The 19576-nt window shown below is 36.6% G+C and overlaps 1 protein-coding gene across 1 annotated transcript in view; it reads left to right on the top strand.

Annotated features, from left to right (window-relative positions):
• The window catches only part of RST1 (ARM repeat superfamily protein), a 486537-nt gene that overhangs the window by 76483 nt on the left and 390478 nt on the right, over nucleotides 1–19576 (top strand). The window contains exon 4 of the mRNA XM_089458753.1: nucleotides 10476–10749. Within this exon, the coding sequence (XP_089314879.1) occupies nucleotides 10476–10749 (274 nt within the window). The remainder of the gene's footprint in view (nucleotides 1–10475; nucleotides 10750–19576) is intronic.

Raw genomic sequence — 19576 nt, 5'->3', positions numbered from 1 at the left:
AATGGGTTTTCCTTTCAATGAAGAAGGCCCTTGGGCTCGCATTGGACTTTGATTATGATGCCCTCTAGAAGAATTAGGAGGACATAGACTACGTCCTCTATTGGTGACCATGGTAAGTTATATCACCTTCTCCTCTTGTTGCTCCTCATCCTCCTCCTTTACCTCTCTCTCCCCTGCAACTACTACCTCCTCCACAACCTTCTCCTCTAATTAATTAGGGGTCGATTCCATGATAGGCCTCTTGACCTCAACCCTCCTTGCAACAGTGGTGTCAATCCCATCCAATGAGATGGCCTCCACGTCAGGTGTATTTTGAAGTTGCCTCACCAATAATTAGAGATTCTAGTAGACGTAGACTATGTCGTTAAGGCACTAGGACTCCAACCTGTATGAGGGTCATAAATTATAAATTAATAATTTTAAAAATAACAAATTACAATTTTTAATGAATTTAAAAAATGAATTTGAAATTTTTTAACCTGTTGTGCTTCTTGGTGTGTATTTTTTCGAATACACTCTAGTTGAGTTCGCATATGGAGGAGCTACATGTTTGTATGAGCACTCGAATGACAAGCTTTTGAAAATTGGGTACTCTGCTGCCATAGTTTGTCCACCATGCATCTACAACAAATGAGAGAAACATCAGGAAAAAAATTGAAATTTGAAAGTTGAAGCAAAGTATGAAGAGACAATGAAATTTGAAACAAACTAAAGCTTACTCGGCATTTTGGTCTTCCTATCCTAGATAGCCATGTCAAAGCTAAATGTGCTACCTGCCATCCTATATATCTCCATTTCTTTAGAAATTTCTACACGTTCTGCTGGAGATGACACCATTTTCTGAATACAAGTGAAGAATCCATCGATGACCTTAGTATCAAATCTGAAACCAAAGGAGTAAAAATGCAGGGTTCAGGTAGATCCCTGCAACGTGAATGGGACGATGGAGTGTATTGTTCCATTGCTCATCAATCACTCTCGATATAATTGTTGTTTCTCAAACCCCTCATTCCCCTTATCCTTATAATAGGTACAAATGGATTCTTTGGCCCTATCTATGGCCTCATATAAGTAGCCCATTGTGGGCTTGTCTCTATCAACTAATCGAAGAACCTTTTCCAAAGGTTCAGTAAAGGTATACATCTCTTGTAGTTATGCCCAAGGGTTCTCCGGGTTTGAAACTAGCCCGCATATGGCCTCTCCCTCTGGTTTGCGGCTCAATGATAAAGCACACCACTTGTCTAAAAGAAAGATTCTCTTCACATCCCACATAGAATTCAATAGAGATTGAAGAGATATGAAGCTAGTGGCAAATCATGTAATAGCAGGGCACACCAACTCCTTGTTATTGGTGAATCTTCTCATCAAATGAAGCACATATGCATGATTGTATATATATTTTGTTATGCTTTTTGATGATTGAACAATATCCCTGACACAAGGAATTTTTCCTATGCCATCTAACATCAAGTCAATATAGTGTGCAGCACAAGGTGTCCAAAACAAGTTAGGACACCTCTCCATAAGCAACCTGCCAACAACAACACAATTTGTAGTGTTGTTCATTATGAACCAGACAACATGTTGTGGACCTACCTCCTGAATGAACACATCCAACAAATCACATAATAATCATGCATCTTTAATATGTGCAGATGCATCAACAGATTTCTTAAACATTGTCTCCTTGGTACAATTAACCAAGAAGTTAGTAAGGGTTCTATGCTTTTGATTAGCCCGACCACCTGACATCACAATGCATCCCTTGTGTTCCCATGATGCATTGAATTCCTCCAATCTAGTATTGCAATTGGCCTTTTCATTTTGAAGAATAGACCCTCTCAAGTCATCATAGGAAGGGGCTTTCTACTTGGGCCAACAATAGCAATAACAACAACCAAACACTGGTAAAATGGATTATTCTTGGCAATGCTAAAGGGAGTGCCACTCCATAGAAAACACCTACGCACCATCGTGTCAACTTCTTCGTTCTCCTTTTTTTAAGCATTGACCTTATAGGCGATTGTGCACGAGGTGTGGTTCTAGGAACAAAAAATGACGAGGTAGATGTGGGGCTGGCCATTGTAGAAGCTGATGCTGAAGAAGTAGAACCACTCTCACAACCACCTACCACCACTCCGCTCATTGCAATTTGAGCCTTCAGAGCTTCTTTATCATCTAATGATTTGATAGCAATATGGATGATTTCTGGAGATGCTTTTTTGCAAAGTCCTACGTCATGTCCTGAAATTTGTCCAAGGTGGTATTTCATTCGAAATATTCCCCTTGTCATATGCTTCCCAAACAACTTGCAACTCAAATTTTGTCTATCGAACCCCCCATCGGGTTCATCATATTCCCACATAGGGTCCAAATGTCTTGGCATGTTTATTGAATTATTTAATGTAAGATTGAACCTAGGGCACAAGAAGAATTTTAAAAATAAAATTAAAAATCAACATTTTTACAATAAAAAACCCTCTCCACTCAATGAAACAATAATGGCAAAAAAACACACTCCTTGCTCTAGAAAAATCGTGGAAAATAGACAAGTGACTGAAACCCAAGGAAAAGCCAAGAGAAAACTAAAGAAAATAGGGCCGAATTTGATGCCCATACCTGCAAGTCTACAACTTGTTGAGGAAAGTCGTTCCACATTCTTCTTTGAGTGGGATCCTAAATATCATTAGTTTTCTCCTCTTTAGGCTGAGTAGATTCATTCTCCTGCTCCTCTGCTCTCTAACCTAATCTCTGTTTGCAAAATGAGATTAAAAAACCTACGAAATAACTTTATAAACAAGTCTGTGTGTGGACCAACATTTTTTTGCAATCAACTCGCGGTAATATCACAATTTTTTTGTTGAGGAAAAATTTGTTGAAAAAATCGGTTGAAAAAATAAGGCCCGTAAAAAAACCGCGATTTTCTGATATGTCAAAGTTAAAGTTGGGTTTTAGGGTCACATTTGAGTTGGGTGGTTTGTATATTTTAACTTGTTTCCAAGTGTTTGTTCACATGTTTTATAACCTTCGGAGTTTTGGGATTCTCAATATCTTGGAGGAGGATCCTTTCCCCAAATGGGGCTATTGTTAACACCGAATTTTCCCATGCAAGATCAAGTGTTAAATCCAACACTTTTGGGAGTACATCTATTGGTTCAAAGGTTCAAGATCACTGAGAGCTCCTTTTCTAGAGATTGTTAGAGTGACATTGGGGGATACCACATTTAGTGCTTTAGTTTAAATATCTTTAGACCTAGTTCTATTTTTAGTATGTTTTCCATGCATGCATGTGGCATGCAATACTTGCTGTATGCATGGGAAGGAGATAAGATAAGATAATGTAATCTTATTGATGTCTAACAAATGACCAAATGATCTAGATTGAATCATGATACAATTTTTTATCTATCTTGGTACTTTTTGGGTTGAAAAATTGGAGGAATTAACATGTAGGGCCCATTTTAGTGGCAGGGCCTAGTTTGGAAAATTGGGGTCAGAAGCCTTTCAAAGTCATTTTGAGGCGCCAAACAACATTTTTAGGGTTGTAGTGTCTGAGACTTATGCCATAATGTCAAAAGGTAACTCTATAGGAGTTCCCATTCCTTTGTATGTGCATTTTTATAGCTGAAGCAAAGAGAGAAGAGGATATACCTCACCTTCTAGCTGGGTTTTCTCTCGTATTGGGTTTCCCTAGATAAATATTGTGTTGATGGTGTGTTTATGTGCCTGCTCTTTCAATTTATTATTTTCAGTTGTTTCTTTAGTTTAATGCATATGCTATAGATAACCAATTTGAGATCTAAGGAAATAATTTTGCATAGTCTAAGATTCTTATAATATTATAAGATCTAATATGAGTAGCTGTTCCAGTTTAATATCCATGGAAATTTACACATCACTACAAGCACGTCAATGGGATTGCTAAGAACAATAGTATCAATGCATTGTGGGAGCGCAATGGTTGCTCTTATATAAACGAAAAGCAGACCTAATGTGAAATTTGAAATTTGATCGCTAGAGATGAACATGCAACTAGGAAATTTGAAGTGATATATGGATTGCTAAAGGCGGAAAAGATCAAGAAGATTCTAGAAGGCCTAGAACCTTATCACAATTGAGGGTTTAGGAAGTCAAAACCCTACCCCTAGATGGCTATCGAGCTATGTTAAATACCATGTCGCTAGGAGGAGGGGTTCCATTCTTTAACATTGTATCTTGTTCCATAGCTAAGTATAACATTTGAGAGTGGTATTTTGTGAGCATGATAGAGGAGGAGGAGGATTCTGTAGTAGCCGTTCAGGTCACAATGATAGAGGAGGAGGAGGAGGGTTCTATAGTAGTCGTTTAGATCACAGTGTCAAATGATAACTCCATAGGAGTTTCCATTCTTTTGTATGTGCATTTTTATAATTGAATCAAAGAGAGGAGAATAGGTCTCACCTTCTTGCTAGGTTTTCTCTTGTATTAGGTTTCCTAGGATAACTCTTGTGTTCATTTGTGTGGATGGTGTGTTTAAGTGCTTGTTCTTTCAATTTCTTATTTTTAGTTATTTCTTTAATTCAAGCTAGATGCTATAGATAACAATTTTGAGATCTAAAAAATTAATTCTGCATAGTATTTTCAGAATATTATAAGATCTATTGTGATGTACTATGGAATATCCATGGTAGTTTACAGATCATATTGGTATTAGAGCAGTTTTCTTTTGAGTATTTTTGGAAAATTGTAAGATCTAGGAATTGGCTTAAGAAAAATGTCATTGAAACCTAGCCATGGTGGATGGTTTTTTTTCAGAAAAACCCTCAAAATCCAATATAAGAGAGATTTGTGAACCTAGAAGAGCAAATTGTTGAAATCTCTTGCAATATGGTTGCTCTAGCAACCAAGCTCGGATTGTGTGTCGAGGTTGCAAGCTCTAATTTAGAGATTGTATCAAAGGTGAAACTAGGAGACAATGAAGACCCATAAAAGGAGTCAAGGAAGGAGCCCAAGAAAGAGCAACCAAGTTCCAATGCATTTACCCCTTCACAATCCTTATTTAAAGTGTAAGTGAAAGTAGATATCAACCATAACAAGGTTAGATCAATGTAGTAAAAAGTTGAATCATTGGTTTCAACAGTTAAGAGGTCAATTTTAGTGTTCACCATATAGAGTGTGAGTAGAATATTTTGTTTTCCAGTTTGAAATTAGAGGGCCATGCATTAATTGGATGGTAAATTCACTCAGAGACACTTAGGTTGGAGCATAATCTACTAATAACTAAGTGGGAGGATTTCAAAACTCTCATTAAGTCCTAGTTGTACCCTATAGGGCATGTAGAGGATCAATGGATCCATTGGCATTATTCCAGGTAAAGGCAGGGGTTGAGTATGCAAGAGTACACTATCGAATTTAGGTAAATGGATATCATGTTGGGTGGCTCTTCTAGGAACTCAGATGTACTCCTCAAGTGTTTGAGGGGTTTGCATAGTCATTTGCAAAAGCAAGTGATACACTTGAAGTCCAAGACAATTGATGAGGCCTATGTGCAAGCATGGTATTTGGAAAATATAGGACACAAAAAGGACAACCAAGTGCTTCCAAATAGAAATAAGGCGAATACGTGTTCAAGGAGGGAAATAAGAAGTGGAAAGGGAAAGACAAGAAGATAACAACCATTACACATCAGTGGAAGGATCCAATTAACCACTACAACCATTGCAATATTGATGGTCACACTTAAAAGAAAAGTGTTGGAAGCTACATTCAAAACTGAACCCTAAGAACTGTAAGAAGGATGCCAAGAAGAACATTCTGGTCATGGATTTAAGCAATCAGGTTGAAAGTAGCTTAGATGTGGATGAGAAGATTGCCTGCACTTCAGTGCAGAAAGAGGTGAATCTAGGTAGCCTTCATTGTAAGAAAGAGGAGATAACAAAACTCTACTATATCAATATCTAGGACAAGAAGACCAAGGTAGATGCCTTATTCTATTTTGATTCATAGGCCAATCTCATAGCAACCAACCTACTCAACAAGCTTGGGTTGTAGGTTCACAATCATCCAAGTCCATACCTATTGGGGTGGGTGAACAAATATGTAGAAATCAAGGTCACAAAATTGTGTTAAGATCAAATTTGTTGTCAGCACATAACTTACTGATGAAGTTGAGTTAGACAGAACACCCCTTGACATGTGTGGTGTTGCATTTAGAATCCTTTACATGTATATGAGAGATGCAAACTAGTACCGCTTAATCAAGGATGTAAAATCCGACATCATCAATGCACACAAAGGTAAATCGAAGATCACACTAGTAGTGCCAATGAAACTAGAATGTTGATTAATTTAAGTAGGAAATATGTTTTGTTTTTCTTAAAAGAGAATAAGCTAGGTGGTGAATTAGTAAGGGAAAAGGCATTTTTGCAGGGATGCTCTAAAGAGCAAAAACAACAGTTTGAGGAGTTGCTATAGGCATATAGAGTGGTGTTCTAGGAGCCTAAAGGTTTACCACCTAAGAGGAAAGTGGAACATGAGATACAATTGTTTCTTGACTCCCCTTTACCAAACATTGTGCTATATAGACAACTTGTTCTAGAAGTAGAGGACGTGAAGAAGTAGTTGCTGTAGCAGGGAATGATATGAACAAGCACCTTGCCATTTGGGTCACTTATCATCATTGTACCCACAAAGGATGGGACTTGGATAATGTGTATCGACTATAGGGCATTGAACAAGATTACAATCAAGAATTGGTATGCTTTGCCCAAGATCAATGATTTATCAGACTAGTTGAAATACTTCACTAGGCTGGATCTCAAATTGAGATACCAACAGGTATGTGTGAAGGAAGACACCTAGAACACTGCCTTCAAGATAAGGCAAGGTTTTTCTGAATAGTTGGTCATGCCATGTGGTTTATGTAAGGCATTCACTCTATTTATGAGATTGATGAATGATGTATTACACCCATATTTAGATTCATTTCTTATAGTATATTTGGATGATATTTTAGTTTATAGCTCTACTTAGGAGGAGCACATCTCACATCTCATTTAGGTGTTAGAGACTCTAAAAAAGCACTAGTTGTTGGCTAACCTCAAGAAATGTAAGTTTGCTTGGCAAATATTGTTGTATTTAGGGTATGTTATTAGTGGAGGGGAATTCAAGATAGGTCTCGCAAGGATAGATGCCATCATAAATGGCTATGCCATGGGAGTAGTCTTGATGCAAGGAGGTAAGTTGATATGCTATTATTTAGAAATGTTTCATGGGGGAGTCTTAAACTTTCCTACTTATAATAAGGACTCTATGCCTTGGTGCAAGCTATTAAGAACTTGAAGCACCATTTGATGGGAAGGAAACCATCATCCATACAAAGCACCAACCACAACAGTATTTGTAGGCCCAAAGTAAGCTTCAACAAACCATACATTACAAGTGGAGTATGGGGTTTTTATGACAATTATAGGTACTCATCAATTACAAGAAGGGCAACACTAGTTTGTGACGTGTGAGATTTTCTAATAAATTGCAATCATCCACCTTAGGAACACAAAGCTTATCTAGCTTGTAGAGTAAATCGTTCGAGAGATGATAGTCAACCTTTCTATCACCTTCTTCTAAATTAATTTGGCCATGCAATTGTTGAAACACCTCCTTAAATTCCTCATCCTCTATGGAGACCACTTCGTATGCATCATGGGTAAAATGCTCCATGTGCGTAAGTGACATGTTTGTCCACATCAAGGGTGGGGCTCCTTGGAAGGCTATATAGAAGAGAAAGAGGAAGTACTAGATGCAACATGTTTGTCCACCTCAAGGGTGGAGTCACCTTTTATTGTTTGGAAGTGGAGGTTTATTAACTGGAAGCTTGAACCATGTCTTGGATTTGAGTAAAAAACGTTGCACGTGCCTTGTTGATAGAGGGAGGAGGTTTTCTAGCATATATGGAATTTGGACCTTGTTGGAATGCGTTGTTGTTGACTTGCGCATTGGTGACCCTATCTTGCTGTGATGACCAAAAAAAGGATGTAATTGATTGAGAAATGCTCTGTTGGGGGGCGCTTAGTGTTGAAGATTGGAGACCTAGAGTCTCTCTAAAAATAGTAGGTTCCCTGGGATTGGTCTTCTAGCAGTTGAGATGGGTTGTAGTTTCATGCAATTCCAACCACGTTGATATTTTTGGATGTAGTGTATTTTTAGTATTGGAGATGTCTGCCCTAATCTATTTTGGCAGGTTCTATCCTGTGTTTTGACCTAGATAGAGTGTACCATAGGTGTGGACATGTGTGCCATTTTCTTGCAATTGACGAGGGGTGAACCCCACTTGGGAGGGTATCTTTGACTTGACTTTGAACTCCAAACCTTTTCTATGTTGACTTGCACTTCAAGAAATATTGTAGTCTAGGAAGTTGCCTTTGGTAACTTGTTTTCTAAGCAAAAAGCTTTCTATTCAAGGAAGTGGGGTTCTTATTGGGGGAATTCCATGCATGTTCTATTTCCAATTTGAAGAGGGTGCTTAGTTGGACTCCACTTGGGTGTTTTTCCTGGAGATTACTTTTTCTATTCTCAACACACTAGGAGAGTGCTTTCCTTGGTGTAATTTAGCATGCTTGGGGGTTCCTATCATTGGATAGTTCATTTTTACACCCCTTTTTTCATTCTAGAAGAAATGTAGAGTTGATTGAGACAATCATTGGTTATTTCTTGAGTCCAACTATTCTTCCATTTACATACTTTTGAAACTTTTCATGTTAGAAATGATTGAGTGAATTTGTGAGTATTGGAGGTCTCTCTGATGGTGTTCATTTGACATTATCCTTGAGCTTGATGTGACTAAAGTACTTGAGAAGTGATAGTTCATTGCCTAAAATGCTTCTTATGTGAAATTGATATATGGCGGACTTTGTATCTAATACTGTAGAATAAAGGTAACACTTTTTTGGTTGCCACTTCTTGTTTATGGATGAGTTCGATTGATTGATGTGGAATTTTCTGAACTGGTTGGTCTCAATTATATCACCTACCCAATCAAATTTATCTTTTTATTTCTTTAACTCCATGCCCATTGGATTTATGGTACTGGTAAAAGAACAACAATAACAGGTTTATTGGCCAATTTTGGGTATTATACTTGCAGATCTGCAACGTTTTATTGTATATCTGAAGTGAATTGTTGCCTATTTATTTGAGGTTACTGATTAATAATTTTACATTCCTAACTGTAAATCTGAATTGTACTTGATGTTATCGAGCAATTTATTGCATAAATATGAGTTGTGTTTGGAGCTTTCAGCGAATATATCTTGCAGATTTGAAATATTTTACAAGGTGCAGTTGAATAATTTTTACTTCAAATCAGTACGGATGCCCCTTGAGGAGCAGGCACTAGCCTGAAGTGAGAGGGTTTGTGTGAGGTGACATTGACACTTTCCCTAAGTGTTCATTTGATCCCCTTAGGATTGCATTCCCCAGGATAATTTTGACTGATAACTATAATACTTACAGTTTGATACCTTATTACTATTCCTCATTTAGATCTCGGCACATCCTGCATTTTCTTAGACATTTGCTTTGATCTTCTCATTTGATTCTAAATAATGATTTTTCATTCCTAGAAATTTCAGTCTTGGAATTAGTACTTTTACTATAAATCAATCATTGACACCCTTTCTTTTCCAGTGTTAAAAAAAGTGAACATTCATTAGGTACATGAGCAGATAATTTAAAGATCTTCCCTGAACATTTTGTGCAATAACTACTGATCTGAAAAGAAATCATATGTTATTCTTCTGGCTTTTGGATGCACATTTTTTGTTTGTCAGGATGGGGATAATTATTTGATGTATGTAATAAGGGTTAGCCTCCAATTTATATTTAGCAAAGGAAAAAAAATGTATGTTGAACATCAATTGCCATGTACCAATTTATATTCAACGAAGGAAAAAAAATTGTATGTTGAACATCAATTGCCATGTACCAATTTATATTCAACAAAGGAAAAAAAATTGTATGTTGAACATCAATTGCCATGTATAAACCTTTCATTGTCAAGAATTGGCAATCCAATCAGAGTTAATGAGTTATTTGTGTATGTAGTTAGTCCTGGATTAGTTCTTTGAGTTACCATTTTTCTGGACTATAATTTTATGCGTATGTGTTTTTTTCTATAGATATTCACAATGCCAGTTTACTATAAATTTGCTTTATTGTCTCTTCTGAGAATGTGCTCATGTTTCTTATAAAGTTATATATCCTTAAGTTATTGAAATTGCTCTTTTCTTTTACATTCACAGTTCTAGCTTACCATATATTTGTTGTATTGTTGAACAACATGCTAATGTTTGTTATATGTCCTCGAGTTATTGAAAAAGCTCCTTCCATTTTTGTTAAAATGAACACTTTAAATTGCTACAATTGAATTATGCTGTGGAGTTTATTACAAAGGAATCGTGTTACTCAATAACAATATGTTTGTTTATGATTGTTTACAGCTAGAACAAGCAAGTATATGTGGCACAGAACTTTCAATATATCTCATGGAATTTTGTAGTGACCTCATTGAACGCAACTTTGCTATCTCATCTGCTCTTGTGCTTTTTAAACGTTTAGTACTTATACGAATGGATAAGGATCAAGATTGGTTCCACTGTTTTGACAACATGGTCGTTTTCTTGGCACATATGTTGGTGATTGTGGAGTATGAACACGAACAACTTTTACTACTTAAGCTGTCAACCATTTTCTTTGAATGGAAAAGGGAGAAAGGTATGCATTTGTCATCGATGAAATCCCTCTTTCATGTACAATATATGTTACAACACTAGTTGTCTTTCTAGCTAAATGAGTTAGGCATTTAAAGTCATTAAGGATTATGAGGAATCAATACCTAATGTGTTTTTTTGTGAAGCCATGCATTAGTGGTAAGAACCAATAGTTAATTTATATTGACGAATGTGTATACACTTCACAACTTCATCTTATATCGTATTCTACATAAGTGGTTTTAATGTTGAATATATATAACCATTAGAGTCAGTGAATTTCTTAATATGAGATAAAAGGGATTTTATTCCTTTTGAAGAGGTCAACTAGTCTAAGGGGACGTAAATCAACTTGATTTAATTCCAAGTAGAAGGTGACCTGTTGCACACATTTTGTCAAAGTTCCGAGGAAGCAAATGTACCATATTTTTCTTCAAAAGATCGAGATCATCAGCTGTCAGCACTATGTTATTGTAAACCCATTGTAAATGATGCTAGTAAGACCATGAATATATGTAACAACTTAGGTAAGCCTATTATTTTGGCAATAATTTCATCCTAGGAGGTTTTTCGTCTCACTGACTTATCTGTGTTTTTAAACACAGATGGTCGACAATGTTTTAACTTCCAACTTCACCCCAAATCTAGGGTGGAATTCGTCATTAAAGCCATAGGTGAGTCCTAGTGTTCTAGTTGAGTCTTATGTGAAAGTAATTTGGGAATAATTTAAGTTAATTGGCTAAATTGTTTTATTACAAATCACTTGGTTTAGTAGATCATATTGTGTTGCAGAATTGGGTATGTAATTTGAGGGTTTAAGTCGAACGGATATTCCCCCCTTGAGGGTTGAAATTGTAAAAATCTTATGTAAAAAAAAATTAGTGGATGGTCCCTCATACTTAAACACCATGCCAAAATATTAGAGGGTGGAAAAAATATTTAACCCCCTCAAGTAACAATTAATTAAATTTTCTGGCAAAAATAAATTAAAATCCTAAGCCATAAATTTAATTAATTAGAGTCAAAATTAAATGTCTAGAGAAATTAAATTTTTCAAGTGGAAAAATTCGTGGGTATTAAAAGATCTAATTTTTGGAGGCCCACCAAGGGAATATTGGACCCTTGGACCTTGGTGGTTAAGTCAGTCAAATTTGTGAGGAAATCAACTGAAAATAATTAATTTGAGCTAATAAAAAAAGGATTTAATGAGAAACCCAAAAATTCTTCAAAACAAATATTTTCAACGGCTAAGATTAAAAGGTCATCAAGGATTTATCAATGACCAAAATCATTTTGACGAGGACCAAGCCAACTAGTTGTTATTTTCCACTTGGAGGATTTATCTACAAATTAGAGAGTCATTTCAGTCAAAAGCCATTTGATGTCTGGCTAAGAAATTGTTACTGAAGCATTGATGTAACACTATTGTCCCCTGAGAACATTTATTTGAATCATACTAAAGACTTTGGGGTGCAATTCAAGGTGTTCAATATTCGTTGATTTGTGGTATGTGCTGAGTACGGACTTTCCTATATTGTGCTGATTAATGCTAACATTTGTTTTTCATTAGATGGGGATAAAGTCATTCTATTGATAGATTTTGGGTTTATCTTAGATGATTTGATTCGCCATATTGTCTAACAAATTTTCATGAGAAATATATAGTGTTTGCAAGTTCCCCAGTCCTTGGTTTTCAAGTTCACAAACTATGGGCATGAACTGACTTTGTTTGGATTCCAAATATTTATGTGGTTGATTTAAATTTCGCTAAGGCTACAGTGTGCATTGATTTTCTAAAGTGTTTTTAGCCATTTATCAAAGAAAAAACTCCATAAAAATTATTTCTCAAAATTTATTTCAAAACTCTTGTATATTTGTAAATTTTGTAAAATAATTTTGTATACTATTTTCGCTAATTGGGGTTTTGGGATTTTAGAAGATTTTTTGTATATATTGTGGTTTTGGGCATTTTATTTCCATTTTGCAGGTGAAATCAAGAGAAGGAATTTGAATAGAGCTAGATCTAGGTTCTTGAGGGTAAGATCTAGCATATAGAAATTTTTACAAGGGCAGTCACAGAAGCATTTTCAGAAAATTGAAGAGCTGAAGCAAAAATCATTTTGGAGGCAAGGGTTTCAAGCAGTGTTGAAAATATCGGTATCGGCAAAATATCGGCAAGGGTCCAGAAAATATCTTATCGGCAATATCGGCAAAATATCGACAAATATCGGCAAGCATAAAAAATAAAATTTTCAAATTTTTAAATATAGCCGATATTTTGCCGATATTTTCAAAATATCACGATATTTTGCCGATATTTTCCGATATTTTGAAAATATCGCGATATTTTCAAAACAGAAAATATCGCGATATTTTCTCGGCGATATATCGTTTTGCCGAAAATATCGCGATATTTTCGAATATCGCCGATATATCGCCGATATTATCAACAGTGGTTTCAAGTTTTTAGGGCTCCTAGCCTTGGTTTTATCCTCCAAGCCCTCACCGTCACCCTTTTCGGCCTCCCTAAGGCTGGCCGTAAGCCCTAGGGCTCTCGGCCTTCCCTCCACCCCTTGACACAAGCCCTAGAGGGCCTTCCCTTCCCCTCGACTCCCATTTTCCTCTTCGTCTAGCCTTCGACCTACCTCTCCGTGGCCCTCCGTCCTCCCTTCTCCCTCTAAGCTATAACCCCTAATGGCTTGCGACGGGCCTCCTAAAAGGGCCTCCTCTCTCCAACGTCTAGCCTTTTGGCCTCTCTCCAGTGTTTAGCCCTTTTAACCCTCAAAACCCACTTTTCCCAAGTTTAGTGGGAAATTTGGCAATTAATTAAGCCATAAATTAAATAAATGGAGAAAAATAAATATCCACACATGCTAAATGTTGTGGAAATGAGGTGGAAAATTATGGGGGAGTTAAAGTGAAGTCCCAAGGTGATGTGGACTCTTAAAATCAAGGAAATGACGTGCTTAAATAAAATCGAATTTCTGGCATTAAATGAGAAAACTGCTTGGAAATTCGAATTTGTGAAGTTAATGCACATTTGGAAGGAGTTGGGAGAATATTTGGTGGAAATTTTTGTGGGAAATTGTCCCCACATGGGTTACCACCCATATACACTTTTCATTCCATCATACAATTCAAATTTGGCACATAAGGGAAGAAGAAAATGATGTCCACTTGCCAGAATTTGATTTTTACACTTGGCATTGGAGCTCCATTCAACAAATTCGAATTTCTCTTTGGGATTGTCACTTCATGCTACTTGTTTAATTACTTTTATATTGGGATTGGCTCCCATAGTTCTATATAATAGAACCTTGAGCTCTCATTTGTATCATATTGTTACTAGCGATTGTGCTTGCAGAAGCACTCGTGCCTTGTACACTTTCAGAAATATCAATAAAGATTTTGGGGTTTCATTCATGAGGTGTTCCTCTTTTGGGAGTGTGAGGAATTGTTGATCATTGGTATAATTCCTCTTACTCATGCTTTGATCTAATTTGTTTCCATATGCTCTTGTAGATTTGTTAATATAGAGCTATTTTACATTGACATTTGATTTAGAAGTATGCTCTAGGTATAGAATGCTCTAGTTGGTTTTAAATAAATCTCTAGATTTTCTTATCATTGTTTATTGCCCAATCTATATGGAACTAATTCTTGATCGAAGTTTTGTAGAGGGAACATCTTGTTGGGATCACAGAATCAAGTGTGAGGGGAAGTCTTTGGAGAGACCAACCCACTCTTGATACATTCTTAAAGGAGCTCTAATTTGTTCTTTGAGCCTTCATAGTCTTATCTTACAAAGTGGTTTTGCAGGGCTTTTGGCACATAACTTGTACACAAGCCGAGCACTTCTAAATTAAATCTCTTTAAAAAACATTGTACTTCATTTCTTTCATTTGCTATCTAAGAGATTGAAGATGGCTAAGCAAAGACGAGAGTTTATTCACTCTTTAGCTCATCCTTTTGTAAATTATAATTGTACATATACATTTTATCTTGTTGATTTTTTCACTAATACTTAACTTATTTTGCAGTCATTGTTTAGATTGTTTGCTAACTCTTGTGTGGCATATTTTGAAGAGCAACCTCCTGCAACATCTAATAAGTGTTTGTAGGACCTTTTGGCAAATGTCGGGGGTTTGATTTCCAAGGATTTCGTGAGCCTTTTTGAGGGTTATTTTGGCCAAGTCGAGGTCACTAGAGGGCTGCCCATTTTCCTCTCTAAGCCGTGGGCATTTGGAGGAAACTCACACCTTGTTTCCCTTGCATAAGTTTTGTGAGTTCTTGTCACTACTTTCTCAAGAAAGGAGGTCTAGTGTCCAAGTTTCAAGCAATTATTATGAGGACCCTCCTTGAAGTTTAGTTGAGGACTTTGAAGGGCTCTCTTCTCATTGTAATATTAATAAAAGATCTAATTTGCTTGAGCGAGTTTGGGATTTCAACCATGGTATCCTATCTTCCCATTTAGAGGGAGACTTCTCTTGGGTGGATTGAGATTTGCATGGTTTTAAGTTTTCATACTTCATTCACTTGCATGCTTTAATTGGGAATTAACACAACCTCACTATCACATTTCATTAAGTTAATGTTTGTTACAATTTCATTTGAGCTTTGCATTCTCTATCTCATTGTTGATTGAAGCTACAAGCTTACACTTTTCTTTGGGCAATTCATCTTTTACATGCAAGCATTTTATATTCTTAACAAACTTTGATTCGTTTCCATTTACCTTGGTAAATTGTTTCATGAGCAATTGAATACATGCTTCATTTTTATGCTACATTGTTATCTTGAATATTGGAGCAATTCATTGTCATTGTCTATTTGAAACAAATTTTACTTTCAATCAAATTACTTGTGTATCATTTTAATTCATTTATGAGACACATGCAACACTTGTAAGCTAATTTTATTCCTCCAATTGAAGTTATAATTGCAGCTTATGTTGAACACTATTTCATTTTCAAGCATTGCAAATCAATTTCTTTGAAGCATTTGCATGTAGCATTATTTTAATTTGAGGAATTAACACAATTTGCATTTCATCTAGGCATTTTAGTATAGGAAGGCCCTAAGCCTTATTAAATTTTACGTCCAACATAAGTTGGTTGAAGTAGACATCTTAGGGACCCTCTACTGCTTTATTGACTCCTCATTGTGAGATCCATATCTTTTGGTGAGGGTGAGGTCTGAGGATTGAAGAGTTATATTGTAATCTTTTTGTAGAGATAATTAATAAAATTAACCAATAGCAATATCCATTACATTTACTTGTCTCTTGATGGTTTGAGTTTTCATATGCAAAATCTATTCCAAAAACAAGTATTGTAATCCTTTCAAACAAATGCTTTTTTTTTCATGCTTCAACTCTAATTGCATATTGGTGTATTGGTTTAGCACTTTCCAAGTTAGTTACTAATTTTTGGGTTTTCGCAAGATATGTTTCACATGTTTTAATTCATAAAGTTGATTATCTCAAAAACATTTTGTATCTTACATATCTTGTGCTAACAATTTTTGTTTACATTTTAGGGTTACTTTGCTTTCTCTTTTGAGAGCATTGAATTTTACTCTGAGCAAATATATCTTTAAATTGTTGAACAAATTCCTTATAAGGCACTGGTTTTATGGTTTTTGTCATATTAATGATTGACATTGTTATTTCCAATGTTTTAAAAACCAAAACCAAAACCAAAACCAAAACCAAAACTGGTGACCGGACTGGTCCACCTAATGAATCAGGTTTCGAATCGGAACCGGTCAAACTGAGACTGCTTAGGTCTAAACGAACCAGTTTTAGGAAAACACATTAAATAATTAATTTAAAAAAAAAACTATTTTTAAGATTTAAAACCGTGATTCCAAGCCAATAGAGACAAAATATGCAAAGTTTGCTCATTTATATACCATGTAAAGGTGAATATATCAAAATGACACTGAGTGTAATACATATCATCGACAAAATACATAAGCAATAAGGCTCTAAATGGCCTATAAAGTCCAAAAGCAATGCTGCAAGCTATGTACACATGATTAATCATCAAATTCATCACCACTACTAGACACAAGATCATCATCAGGAGCTACATAAACATCGTCTGGTTCAGAGTCTGAAGATGCCTCAGCCTGATTTGCAACCTCAGTAGCAATGCCACCAATAACAATAGAAGTGGACCTAATGGAAGCACGAGTTTGTCGAGTTGCATGATTAGTGCCTTCCATTGGTTGTTTGCTTTTCCTTGATGCCGCTACTGATCCTGGTTCCAATGGCGCCACCAAATCTGCTTCATTCCCCGCTAATGCCATTTCGATATCAAAATCAGCATCAAACACAGGATTTTCAGTTTCCTCCACCCATTCTGATGTTGGATCAATATCGTCCTACACAATGGGATCTAGGTAAGGTGTTTTGTTCACCATTTGGTTCCTCAGCCAAAGGTTGTATTGCACGAAGACAAGATCATTTAACCGTTTTTGTTCCAAATGGTTTCTCTTCTTCGTGTGTATGCGCTCAAAAACCGACCAATTGCGCTCACAACTTGAAGCATTGCAAGTTTGGCTGAGGACTCTAATTGCAAACTTTTGCAATTGAGGACACTAGCCACCAAATGACTCCCACCAATGTACTGCAAAGAAAAAGACTTTAATTAGTAACATTTATAGATAATTTGAATTGTAAATTTGTAAACAATTTAACTTGAAAAGAAAAACAAATTGGAAATTGGAATTGCTTACCTGGTTGATCCACATCTCTTGCCATCTTTGCCAAGTTTTTGCCAAAGGTACTAGTTGCCATACTGAAAAGAGTAAGTTGTTTATGTATTTCCAACTGGTCTGCATGGATAGGGACCATGCGCTCCAAGCAATCAATCAATCCATCTTTGACCTCCCCATCCTGCAGATCTCCTAGCCGAGCTTTATAATGATACTTTGGGTTCAAAAAATACCCAACTGCATGTATAGGACGATGGAGTTGATTGTTCCATCTGTTATCAATGATCTCCCATATATGGCCATATTTAGCTAACATGTCCTTGTAAGCTGCCTGTATCTGCTCCTTTGCCTGATCCATAGCCTCATAAATGTAGCCCATGGCCAATTTTTCCCCATCCACCATCCTTAGCACCTTAACAAGGGGCTCGATAATTTTCACAAGCTCTACAGACCTTTTCCAAAAATAATTGTCAAACACTTTCTTTTTGGTGTCTTTGCCATCTTGTCTATGAGCCCACCGAGATTCAGTCCAATCATCAAAAGAAAACATTTTTCTGCAGGTTTTTATGTTGACCATTGAGACATTGCAACGTGAGGAAGTGAGTTGCAAATCTCGTAATTGCAGGCCTAACAAGCTCTTTGCCCCCAATGTTTTTCCTCATTAGGTTCAATACCCATGAGTGGTTGTAAATGTATTTTGTAATGCACTTGGCATGCTCTACAATGTTTTTTACCCACTCCACTTTGCGAATGTCCTCAAGCATGAGGTCTATGCAATGTGCAGCACATGGAGTCCAAAATATGGTCCTATATTTGGACTCAAGCATCTTTCCAGCTAGAACATATTTGAGGCATTATCGGTGATGACCTGCACAACATTCTGCTCCCCATGTTCCTGAATAATGTCATCCAGGAACTCAAATAGAAGGGATGCATCCTTCACCTTATCAGATACATCAATTGATCTCGAAAACATAGTTCCTTGAGCGTAAGAAACAAGGAAATTAATGATAGTGCGGTTCTTTCCATCGGTCCATCCATCCGACATGATGGAACAACATGTTTTGAGCCATGAATCTTTATACTCAGCCAAATACTCATCAATGAAAGAAATCTCTTTTTGCAAAAGAGCTCCCTTCAAGTCATGCATACTAGGGCCTTTGAAGCCCTTTCTTGCAGCTATAACAGAGTCCCACATAGCTTGCTAATAAGGTGAGTGAGCAACATTAAATGGGATATTTGAATCATACCACTATCTAGCATTACATTGATGAGAAGTTTCTTTGCATAGTTTTTTTGTTAAGTTATGGTATGTTCTATGCTTATAAAAGTTTACTTCTTTTTCTTATTATATTCCACCGATTAGCAACCACATGTACATAAAGTAAAGTGCAGATAGAACATTAAACGATTGACAGAAAACAAGCCAAGACAAGAGACACAAGATGTGGCGGCTAGCCAAGGACAAACCCCACAATGTGTGGGGAAACCCTTTGATCAAATCTTCTTTTATCTTCAATAATTCAGCAGAGAGAAATAGTACAATAAATCTGATTCATATCAGCAGTAGCAAACCCTAGATCAGTAGCATCAACATTAGCGGCTTCATTATCAAACTAGGGCAGACCATATCTCACAAACTGACAGTCGGATTGACTTCATTCCACCACCAAAAGTTTCGGCTTCTAGAGGAGGTTCAGATGAACCTACAACGCAGTTCAGATGAGGAGATATTCTAGGCCACGCAAGTCAATCTTTACTTCTGCAGTTGCAGCTTCAGTTTCAGCAGTTTCCGGCTTCAAACTAGGGCAGTCGATATCTTGCAAACCGTTCGTTGGATTGACTTCATTCCACCACCAAAAGTTGCGGCTTTCAAAGGAGGTTCAGATGAACCTACAGCGAAGTTCCAAAGAGGAGATCTTCTAGGCCACGCAAGTCAATCTTTACTTCTGTAGTTGCAGCTTCAGTTTCAGCAGTTTCCGGCTTCAAACTAGGGTAGTCGATATCTTGCAAACCGTTCGTCGGATTGACTTCATTCCACCACCAAAAGTTGCGGCATTCAAAGGAGGTTCAAATGAACCTACAACATAGTTCCAAAGAGGAGATATTCT

Source organism: Pinus tabuliformis, chromosome 7, assembly GCF_031772625.1.
Source record: "Pinus tabuliformis cultivar Carrire ecotype Pingquan chromosome 7, CPIR1, whole genome shotgun sequence".
In the NCBI taxonomy this organism is placed as follows: Eukaryota; Viridiplantae; Streptophyta; class Pinopsida; order Pinales; family Pinaceae; genus Pinus; species Pinus tabuliformis.
This window is presented reverse-complemented; position numbering and strand designations above follow the sequence as displayed.